This window comes from Emys orbicularis, chromosome 1 (assembly GCF_028017835.1).
Source record: "Emys orbicularis isolate rEmyOrb1 chromosome 1, rEmyOrb1.hap1, whole genome shotgun sequence".
Lineage (NCBI taxonomy): Eukaryota > Metazoa > Chordata > Testudines > Emydidae > Emys > Emys orbicularis.
In genome coordinates this window covers 137,454,015-137,466,237 of record NC_088683.1, presented here as the reverse complement: position 1 = coordinate 137,466,237, position 12,223 = coordinate 137,454,015, and the positions used below count along the sequence as shown (strand labels likewise).

Here is a 12,223-nt window from a genome sequence, read left to right as displayed (position 1 = left end):
TTATGTACTTTTGCCCATGTCTCCTGCAATCTCTAGCTAATCCATCCCTACAGGAAATGCTGACATGAACTTCTCTGAACAACTACATTCACTTTCCCTTCCCACCATTTTTAAAATCACATTGCTAGAGAAAGGTTTCCTTCTTTCAGCTGAAAATGTGGCATTTCCCCCTAAATTATACTGTTCTGAGGTTAGATCAAGCAATATTCAGTACTGTATCCATGTCAAGTTTAAGGTCTATAACTTGTAACTCTACAAAACTAGATAGCACCATTGTAAAGGAAAGATACTTAGGCTTTCTGAAGAGACAGGTGGCAATTGCTTCTGGCCCTAGAATATCATTAGCTATCAGACTTTTAAAAATTTCCTAAAATACTTTTTGTATAAATGTCACTTTAAAGTTTCCAATTTTTTTTTTCTGTACCTTACAACTCTGCAGAATAGGACTTACGTTAGAAAAGAACTCTAGCTTTACAAATGAAGGGATGCAAAAATAGCCACAAGAAAAACTGTTTAACTGATTTTTTGTAATCTTTTCTTTGGGAATTTCTCAGCACCTTTCTATTGTTTGAAACAGACCTTTGATATTCATCAAGAAGAACACACTCAGACAAGGGAAGAGCCTTTTCTCTGTCTCATGAAATTCCACTCGTCTTTTGAACAGTTAAAAATCATCCATTTCTCAAGAAAATTTTGGAGCATCCCAAAACAGTTCCTCAATACAAGAACATTCTGAAAGCGAGTCTCATGCTGCTACAAGAAAGCAACCACAACTTTACTGGGAATATCTGGGAGGTGCCAGAGAGCTGTTGCATAGGTAGGAAGGAGAAGTGACAGTCCCACATGCTGAAGAGAAGAACTGTGATTGATTATAATTGTTAATTAACAGTACCTGCAGGAAATGCTGCCCAAGGAATAGCAGGAGAAATAGTTTGTGTTTCACCATCTTCACCTTCAAAGGTCACTGCTGCCTAGAAATATGGAAAATACTGTTTTGTTAGACTTCTAAAAACTTTTGCACAGATTTTCCAGGAGGCATTTTCTAATGATCACATTCATCACAACTTATCAAGCATTTCAAATATATTCCTTTAACACTGACCTATACTGCACTGCACTAGCGCAAGTGGAATAACTTTTTTTTTTAACTGTATTTGTCCAACTGTAATGAGTATGCACCACACACACAAAAAACACTACAGAAATCATTTAAGTGCATCACTAGTCAGCAAAGTAGTTAAGCACTTGCTTAGGATTGGCTGCTTCGTTGGGGCTAAAATGCACAGGTATACTTAGGAAAAAGCCCTCAATAAACTGGATATGAAATACAGATATGATCACAAGCACAACTATGCAAACACACTGTAACATCTTTGATTTAACTTCACAATTGTTAAACTGAATACAAAACAACTTTTACGCAATGTGCAGAGGAGTGTGTTATACTTATTACTTGACCAAAACAAAACAAAAGAACACCTGCCCGGCACCGGCTAAATATTAAAACCTAATATTAAAACACCGGCTAAATATTAAAACCTAAGCCAAAGTTTTTACAATTTTATGCCGAATGTTAGGTATCTAAATACACAGACACTTAGTTAAGTGGCATGATTTCCAAAGATGCTGACCATCCCTAATTTATGTTCTATCTAGAGAGAAAAATAAATTATTTCGCTTGATTATTAAATGTATTGGTTAGTAAATTTTGCTTTAACGTTGACAACTAGGCACAATTTTCATGTTAACATCTGTACAATTACTAATCAAAAAATAAAGCATGCCCCTCCAAATGATGTAATTTCAAAAGTTTCTACAGCTAACCATTTTTCAAGGTCAGGAACATGACATACCTCAAAGCCTCCAAATTCGTCGTCATCCATTTTCCTGTTGGCACCTACAAGACAGTATAAAATAATATTGATCAAAAATCTAAGCTCTTTGCAGTCTGCTGTATCCCAAAGGTGGGAAGATGTATTCTGTACAGCAAAAGCTTCAAGCAGCCTTCAAAGATAGCCTCAAGTAGAACACATTACAGTGGCCAAGACTCAAGGAGACAAAGGCATAGATAACCACAGCAGACTCTGAATCTGAAAGCAATGAGTGATATCAGACAAGCAGACTCACTCAATCAAGAGAAATTACAGTCTTTTGCTAGTTCATCCAAATTATCTTCTCAGTCCCAGCTATTATCACTGACTTTTCATCCAGAGTGAGCATAAGCCTACTGTGCTTTCATAATAGTCCTTATCTCCACAAGATATTTGAGAAAGACAGGAAACAGGTCTATCCAATTCAGATGAACTGGAGACTTACTACTCCCCCACCACACTGTAGCCAACAGTGCTTCAAAATCTCTCTAGAGCTTCCTATATGTTGATTAAGAAGAATTACAAGATTAAGTCATGTGGGACTCAACAGTGGAGCTCCCCTGGTGAGGAAGAGCAATATTGTTCAAGATCTCTTCACTAAAAGTAGCCATTTTAAAGGTGATTCTGTCTACCAATAGACACAGCAGCGAAGCGCACCGCACCCCATAATCAATGGTGTTAAAGGCTGCCGAATTACCTAGTCTCTTGGACATCACGCCATCACTAAATGACTTGAGATCACCTATAGTAACAAATGTTTCTATATCATATCTTCATTTGACATTTGAGTGGTTGGATTTATAATAGAACACCATATTATTTCTGATCTAAATAAAATAAAATGGTTCCTTGTTACTAGTAAAACTAGGATCTGTTCAACTTTTTCATTAAAAAAAAAAGCTAAGATTTTGTTTGTTTTACTTTCCAGTAGCACTTTCTAGCAGAATTAAAATTTTCTGTATTTCTTCATCTGCTATATATTCTGAAGTTATGTTCATCTGCCAGGAATGGAAAAAATATTTTTACATTTTAAGTTTCTTTTCCAAATTGGCACTGTGGCTCAATTCAATAATATTTCCTGCTTTTCACATCTCTTAGCTGTCTGGCAACATCAGCACAAACTTCAACTCAGAACAGGACTGTGGTGAATTTCTGGAAGTCTCTCTGTCACCACAAAGGTTCTTCCCTAGGTTTCATGGCAGGCGTTGATTTAGATTTTCAAAACTGATCAGCATTTTTGAGTTGCAGCCATGATTTCTGTGGCATTTTGATATATTTTTAGCTAAAACTGTCTTGTTTCTTTTGAAACACGTGGAGTAAGTTACTCAGCTAATGAAGGTAAATCAAGCTATGTATGGTTGCTCCTGAAAGAATACAGCTAAACCAGTAATATATCCCCAAAGTTCCTCCTGATATTTGACTAAGGGTAAGGATGAACCAACAAATCTCAATAAATGTAACAAAAAGGTAAGAAATTTATAAAATGTATTATTTTCCAGTTAAACTAAATGGCTGGCTGCAAAGATTTCAGTAACATATGGACAGAAATAAAAAGATGCAGGTGGTTTGCAAGAAATCCCAATGAATTAGAACATTATAAAAGAGCAATTTCTCCAAAGTTAGAGGCAGACACAAGTGTCGATCTGCTGCTGAAAATCATTAGCGACACAGAAAACTCTCTCTTCCAGGGCTTACCAAATTTGCTATTAATTAATTATTACTGATAACGTTAAATTGAATGAGCATTGTTATGCCTAATAAGAAATGAATTCAATTAAATAAAAAATGTTGCCCAATTTCCACATAAGCCTGAAAAAGACAAATCAAATTCTCAAGGTTCGCACAGCTTTTTGCAGCCAAGATGCCAGATGGATATTTTTCGCAGCACAGATGCCAGGTCTATGAATCCAGCCTTAAGTGACCAAACACTAATCCTTCATTCATGCCTGCACACTCAATTAACATTAATAGCTTAAACACACTACACCAAAAATAAAAAATAAAACAGCATTTTTAAGAAAATTGTGATAAAGAGTTGTTTTCTTGTCACAGAAATGTGATGTGAAACGATATATATAGAAAATATGTAGACAGGAACGCATTACTGAAGGAAAGGGAATCAAAATAAGTCATGTGACGAAACACTATCATCATTGCACATCATTACCATGTATCCAAAAATAAAGGACGGCTATCCAGCTACATAAAGCATTCAAAAATATTTCAGAAACTTATGATAGTTTGAAAAGAAGTTCAAACTAAGTTAATACTTTAGGGCCTGATTCAATGGTCATTAAAGTTAATGTAAGTCTTTCGACTGACTATAGGCTTTGGAACAGACCCATAAAGAACATTTGAAAGAAAATGGAAGTCAATATGTTAATGTAATTTTTTTAATAATAAAATAAAGTTACATTAAAGAGCAATAAAGATACCGATAATTAAACAACTATAACTTTATACATACACACAAAATAAACCTAGCAATTATCAAATTATTTTCAGCTTAATTAAGTGTAGTACCTAAATTAACCTATTTACTCCATAAAATAAATTATTTTGCTTTCATATACTTTTAAACTCACTCTTTAGTCACTTGATAGCATTTGTTGTAAGCCTTATTGAAATAACCACTGTACTTTTTTTAGTTTACCTATTTGATACATAGACTCTTGCATATACACCTAACAGAAGCATACGAATAATTTAGTGATTTCTACAAAGGATAGTGAGGATTCTCATGCTTTCTTAGGCTATTAATACTTGAAGCTGAGAGTGTGATTCCCAGCTGAAACAGACACTGTCATGACTCGCAGATCTCAAACCTGAGCCTGCAAGGTTCATGGGAACAGCCACACAACCACCCTACATCTAGCAGGCAGCTGACAATGGCTTACCTGAGACCCAAAAAGCCCAGCTCCAGTGTGAGGCTGCACCATATGGTCCAACTGGCACAGTCCCACTGGTCCTACTTAAGCCAGCAGCAGGAACAGGAAGCTGTCCAAACAACTGGACTCCACCTTGCTCTCAACTGGATGCCTTGTGCTTCCTGCTCATGCAACCCACTACCTGGCTCCTGCTTCCCTGGCTTGATTTCCAGTCATGTCATCCTGGTTTGACTCCTGGTATCTGATTTGCAGTTCCCAAATTCCAGTTTGTCTCCTGCCTCTGAGCTCCCGCCCGGTATCCTGGCCCAGTCGACACAACTCTGTCTCATGACTGTGGACTCTGACTCCAACTACTAGGTCTGCTCGCCCATGACCTGGGCATGACAGACATATTTGCTCTAGCTCTGATCAAGCTACACACTAAAAACAGCGGTGTAGTCATGATAGCACAGGCAGCAGCCATCATAACACAGGTGGTGGCACACAGTAGCTGCCCTAAGTACACACCCATGGGGTGCGGGCAGGTTTGTACTTGGCAGCTACACTACTATTTTTAGTATGCTAGCGCAATGACAGCTAGTGCAAGCATGTCTACTCAAGCTGGGAATCACACCTCCAGCTCCAAGTGTAGATGTAGCCATAGTGTAGACCGCATCTTGTTAAAAACCTTGTGGACAACCCTCCTCTCTCATTCGCAATTATACAGTCCACCATGCCTACACATTCACAACCCCATAGCATCATTGTGCCATCTACAGCAATTGCTTATGTGGAAAAGTAACAGAAAAGCATGCAATGTAGTTTATCAGTCTAATGTGATATATCAACTAGAAATAAGGAACTCCAGCACCATGTGGCCTGTGGTTCCAAAGATGAACAAAAAGTCCTTCATGGACCACTGGCAGTCCATGGACTACAGTTTGAGAATCTGAATTAAGCAGTTTATTCACCAAAACCAGAAAGGGAATTTTTATTCCACTCTATTCAGCATTGGTTAGATCTCAGTTGGAGAACTGCACTCACTCGGTTTTGAGCACAGGATTTTAAACAAGGCAGACAAATTGGAACAAGTTCAGAGATGGAAAAAGGAACTAAAACAGGTTTGGAAGAGAAACTAAAGTTTAAACTGGACATGCCCATTTCTCTAAAGAAAAAAAAACCTAAGAAGAAACATGATAACTGACTAAAATATGTAAAAGGATTTTCATTCATCATAAAGGACAGAACAAGCAGTAATCGGCATAAACTCCTGTACGAAAAAAGCATGTTTAATATTAGGAAGAATTTTAGAACAATAGGCAATATAGCAAACTATCATGAGAAGATGTACAAGCACCATCGCTGAAGATAATCAAAGCTTAACTAGGCACCCACCTTTCAAGAATTGAAATCAAGCCTGCTGACAGTGAAAAATACTTTCAAACCTAAACAAGTCTACATACATTTAGTTTTTAAAAGGTTTGAATACATCTTTCCACAATTACTTAACATGAAAAAAGTGACCCAATATAAAATGATTTAAAACTCCCAAAAGATTTATATTTTGATAAGATGGAAGACCTTGTGCAGCATACATATATACTATCATTAATCTCATCCTTTACATTGAACCAGCAATATTCTCCAGCTTTGGTTTTGTTTTTTATTAAACATGTATTCTAAAGGGCTCAAAAAGCTCTTCTCTCCTTACAACAAGAACATTATTTGTGGCTCCTTAGACAGAAGTAGTAATTAACTGCTTAGTCTTCAAAGAGTAACTAGGAGACTTGTCTCACCCTAACTACATATGGACTATACAACATGTCTGTTACTCGATAATAAATAATTGTAACAGAATTGGATAAGTAGTTGACCTCAAATTATAGATTCATAAAAATATAGAAATTATGGATGGAAAAGATCTCTTATATCACCTAGTCCAAGCCAATTACAAAATATGATTGTTCTCAAGCCCTGTAATAAGTTATTGTTTAGAGAAGTCCACACCCCCAATATCTCAGTGTCAAGCAGGAAGAATTTCCCAGATTGTGGGGCTCAAAGCCATCAATTTCTAAGGCTTTCATTATAAAAAAATAAGTTTCTATCTCTTATAATTGAGAATATAGCCTTCCAGTGTACACCAACTGTAAACCAAGGCAGTGCTGCCTTCCTGTGTCTTCAGACAGTTTAGTGTTTTTGTAGATGCTTATAGCTTTGCCAAACAACATGAAATTAGTAAGAGTCTGGTCACCTTTAACAAAGCTATTCAGAACTTTGTGAGCATACTGACAGTGACGATAGTCTGTCAATTTTACATTGAAGACCTGCCTCTGCCTCAACAAAGAGTAACTATAAGCTAGCTATTCAAAGAGAAAAAAAGATACCCCAAAAAAAAAAAAGAAGAAGAAGGGTGGAGGAGGCACAGAGTAATGGAGTCCCTTTCCCATTGCAAACACCTGGAGACCATAAAAGGGAAAGGAAAGAGAGAAAGTGCCTTCTTCCTTCCAGCAGTTTGGGAGTACGGGGTGGAAATTCAGATTTTTCTGACTCATTTTAGCTAGAACATGGAACCCCTATCCTAGCAAGGTTCAGGGTGAAATCCCTACTAGAAAGCTCAGCATCCTGTACTTTTCCAGCAGTTCAGAATGTCAGGGGAACTGAACTTCTGATCTGGTGTTGCCCCAATCTTGTTTTAGGGGTCTCCTCATCCATTTTTTAATCTTACCTCTGGCTAGTAGATGCTCACTACATCTTTTTCAAGCCCTGGTCTATTAGCTGACTGGGATTTAAAAGCAGTTACTGTAAGTTTTCTGCAGTAAGACATATTTTACAACCCACTTTTTGTCAGAGACATACTAGCACATGCTTTATAACCAACTTGTTCTATCAATTCTAGCAAGCAACTACCTTAGTGTGGAATTGTGTGCCTTCTAAGAGAAGCACAACTTACACAGTGTATTGCTGTGTTTGTTTTGTCAGAACTGTATGTGTTGATCTGGCTGTGGGTGGCATTGCCATATTTGTATTTCTGGCAAATACAGTAGTGGTTAGCCCCTACCTATGACAACGTATGCGTTTCTACTTATGTGTTTTTGCTTACTAAATGACTCATTCCATCTGTTCAATCTAGGACGGAATTCTTAGCTGTTTCTTTACCGGACATAACATAGACCGCATTATTTAAAGAATAAATCTTTGGCTGAAACTGCAGGCTCCAAAAAGCCTACCCTAAATATGGTATGAGCAACCAAAAATAATATCTATTTATGCCACCACCTATGTGGTGCTGATATCCCTCTGATAAATTTCAATATCATACATCCCTGACCACCTCACCTGTACTTTGGCCCTCAAATCCATTAATCCATACGACTTTTAACACTTCACATCTCCGAGCAACCACGACAACTGGAACGTTATTACAAAAAAGTTTTCTTTCCACTCCCAAATGTGGAATTTTCTTCCAGAATTACACTCAATTTCAGGATGGACAATATTCTGTCCTAGACTGACAAGTTATTGTATTTTATAAGCTGTCATGCTATTTTCTGAAATAATTTAAAAATATTTATAATTTATATTCAGGAAAAATTGTACTGAGTTACTACAGGATACGTACATCTATCAATATATAAATAATTATACACACACATATATATATATGCATTGATTTACTCCTATTATGTCAGATAAGAATATACGTTCTACTGTCTGGTACCACACACTTGCCTATAGAATCAGAACTGTGCTTTAAGGAAGCAGCTCTGGTGTCAAATCAAAATATAAGTAACAATTATTAAAAGAAAAATGCCGAACTAAATAAAAATATTTGGAGCCAATGACACAAAGCTGGGAGAGGTATTGCCAATACAGAGAAGGACCAGGATATCATACAGGAAGATCTGGATGACCTTGTAAACTGGAGTAATAGTAATAGGATGAAATTTAATAGTGAAAAGTGCAAGGTCATGCATTTAGGGATTAACAACAAGAATTCTTGTTATAAGCCATGGACTCATCAGTTAGAAGTAACAGAGCAGGAGAAGGACTTTGGAGTATTGGTTGATCACAGGATGACTATGAGCCGCCAATGTGATATGGCCATGAAAAAAGCTAATGCGGTCTTGGGATGCATTAGGTGAGGTATTTCCAGTAGAGATAAGGAGGTGTTAGTACCGTTATACAAGGCACTGGTGAGACCTCATCTGGAATACTGTGTGCAGTTATGGTCTCCCATGTTTAAGAAGGATGTATTAAAACTGGAACAGGTACGGAGAAGGGCTACTAGGATGATCTGAGGAATGAGTCTCCTGTCTTATGAAAGGAGACTCAAAGAGCTCTGCTTGTTTAGCCTAACCAAAAGGCGGCTGAGGGGAGATATGAATGCTCTCTATAAATATATCAGAGGGCTAAATACCAGGGAGGGAGAGGAATTATTTAAGCTTAGTACCAATGTGGACACAAAAACAAATGGATATAAACTGGCCATCAGGAAGTTTAGACTTGAAATTAGACAAACGTTTCTAACCATCAGAGGAGTGAATTTCTGAAACAGCCTTCCAAGGGGAGGCAAAAGACATATCTGGCTTCAAGACTAAACTTGATAAGTTTATGGAGGGGATGGTATGATGGGATAGCCTAATTTTGGAAATTAATTGATCTTTGATTATTAGCGGTAAATATGCCCAATGGCCTGTGATGGGATGTTAGATGGGGTGGGATCTGAGTTACTACAGATAATTCTTTAATGGGTGTCTGGCTGGTGAGTCTTTCCCACATGCTCAGGGTTTAGCTGATCACCATATTTGGGGTCGGGAAGGAATTTTCCTCCAGGGCAGATTGGCAAAGGCCCTGGGGGGTTTTCACCTTCCTCTGAAGCGTGGGGCACGGGTCACTTGCTGGAGGATTCTCTGCACCTTGAAGTCTTTAAACCATGATTTGAGGACTTCAATGGCTCAGACATAGGTTAGGGGTTTGTTGCAGGAGTGGGTGGGTGAGATTCTGCAGCCTGCTTTGTGCAGGAGGTCAGACTAGACGATCATATTGGTCCTTTCTGACCTTAAAGTCTATGACTCTATGACTTGTACTTTTGTAAAGTTTCACTTTTATGTTAATGCCAATCTGCACTAGCTCCTTTTTTGGCACCTAAGTTCTTGGGTTACATTTTTTCATACTACAAGAAATTACTTACCATGTACTGTAACTGGAGTTCTTTGAGATATGTTGTCCATATGCACATTTCACTAAGGATGCACATACATCTCATGTGCCAGAGATCAGTCTTTTGGCGTGAATGTGCGCTTCAGTCCTTGTTCTCCGCACTAAGGGCATATATGGTGTGCTTTGCCCTACGACCATTCAGTTCCTACTCACTGTAGAATCCCAAGTTAAAGATTCCAAGATAGAGGCAATGGAAAGATGGATCATGGAATAGGAGTATGGACAACACATCCTGAACTCCAGTGACTGTACAAACTTCTCTCTCTCTCTCCTTCAAGTGCTTGTCTATATGCACATTCCACTAATGGTGACTCCCAAGGAGTGGCCCAGTTAAGGAGGCGGGAGCTCAGAACATGTTAGTAAATAACAACTGAAGAACCGCTTTACCAAATGCATGTACATACTGATTCCCAGGTGACTACTTTGCAAATGTCAGATACTGGTACATTTCATAGAAATGTTGATATGCCTTGAGCTCTGGTGGAATGACCTTTAAGTGTGATCAGGAGATCTATGCTGACTACCTCATGGAAGGTTCCAATAGTCAGAAATCCAATTTAATAGTCTTTGAGATGATATGGCAAAGCTTTTCATTCTCTCCACAATGGAGACAAACACTCTTGGTGATGTTCTAAAAGGTTTTGTTCTGTTTAAGTAATAAGCCATGCCTCTCCTGACATCTAATGGCTGTAATTATCGCCTCAGTTCTAGCTGCATGAGGTTTCCAGAACAATACCAGTAGCAGTATCTGCTGGTTCAGGTGGAATACTGTCACTACTTTGGAGAGAAATTTCAAGTGTCTTTTCATGGACACCTTGTCTGGGTATAACACAGTGTACAGTGGGACAACCACAAGTGCTGGGATCTCCCCCACTCTTCTGGCAGAAGTTATGGCAATCAAAAATGTCATTTGCATTGATAGATGTGATAGAGAACTAGAGGCAATGGGCTCCAAGGGTGGCCCCAGGAGGGCTGAGAGTATCAAATTTAAATCCCATGGGGGAACAGTTTCCTTGATTGGTAGGAACATCTTGATTAGACCTTCCAGGAACCTAATTATCGTTAGATGAGAAAAAAAAGGATGTAGTCCTCTACCAGCAGCTAATGAGCTGGGATTAGGGACATGGGCACCTTGACCAAACTGAGAGATAGACTATTCTGTGTCAGTTCAAGTAAATAGTTAAGCATCTGAGGAATCAAGAAGTGATGTGGAATCACTGATTACCAGTAGCATGAATAAGAAAATCTTGTTCATTTCATTTCAAGTTTATCTTCTTGATTCTTTTCTGCTGCTTTTCAGGACTTCCCTAACTGGAGAGGAGCAGGCCTGCTCTATCAATGACATCCATCCAGCCACCATGTTGTGAGATGCAGGGCTCCGATGCAGAATATGTCCCTTGTACCAGCATGGGGGAACAGAAGCAGGGTTTGAGCTGAGGATATGAACAAGTTCAGAAAGTTTGTGAACAACAACAACAACAAAAACTGCCTTGGTCATGCTGAAGCTATGGTCGAGTCCTGCTTGAGTTTGCAGAACGCCCTGGGAATCACAAGGGTTGTGAGGTAAGCATTATCAGGTCTCAAGAACACATCTGCTATGGGCCAGGGACTCATTCCTCCCCTTGAGTAGAATTTCTGACACCACTTCTTGTGCTGAGTGGCAAACAGGTCCATTTTGGGATTGCCCTAGTCCCCAAAGATGTCAGACAGAATTTTGTCTTTGATTTACTACACCCAATTTGCAAGGAAGTGTCTGCTGAGGTTGTTCACTAGCAAGTTCTGCAACTTGGGAAAGTGTAAAGCTGTTAGGCAAATCTTATGTTTGATGCGCCAATTCTAGAGCCTGACAGCTTCTTAGCAGAGTGAGAAAGGCCTACACCACCTTGTTTGTTGATATAAACCACTGTGGTCATATTGTCGGTCATATTCTGCACTGACAACCCTCTTCCACAATAGATAGCATGTTGGTGTACACTTTTGGTGAACACTGTATTGCAGAGGTACCACTTCTACTGCTCTGAGAGAAAGGAGCATGAGGACCTCTTTATTTAAGAGATCCTGAAGAGAGGGGTCCCTGAAGAGAGAAGGGGAAGGGGAGGTGGGTGTAGTCACTGGAGAAAAGTGAATGGAATATTCATATGATATTATGTCTGTGGCCCAATGGTCAGTGGTGACAAGGGACCAATCTAGCCTGAAGTGAGCTAAATGATTTCCCAAAAGGGAGGTCTTGAATTCTGAAGTCAATGGAGCTACAAGACATCTCTC

General features: G+C 38.7%; 1 protein-coding gene across 1 annotated transcript in view; it reads right to left on the bottom strand.

Annotated features, from left to right (window-relative positions):
• CCDC91 (coiled-coil domain containing 91) overlaps positions 1–12,223 on the bottom strand; it is a 325,679-nt gene that overhangs the window by 268,938 nt on the left and 44,518 nt on the right. The window contains exons 2-3 of the mRNA XM_065420717.1: positions 1,854–1,897; positions 893–971 (exon numbers count right to left, since the gene is read on the bottom strand). Of these exons, the coding sequence (XP_065276789.1) occupies positions 893–971; positions 1,854–1,883 (109 nt within the window). The 5' untranslated portion in view covers positions 1,884–1,897. The remainder of the gene's footprint in view (positions 1–892; positions 972–1,853; positions 1,898–12,223) is intronic.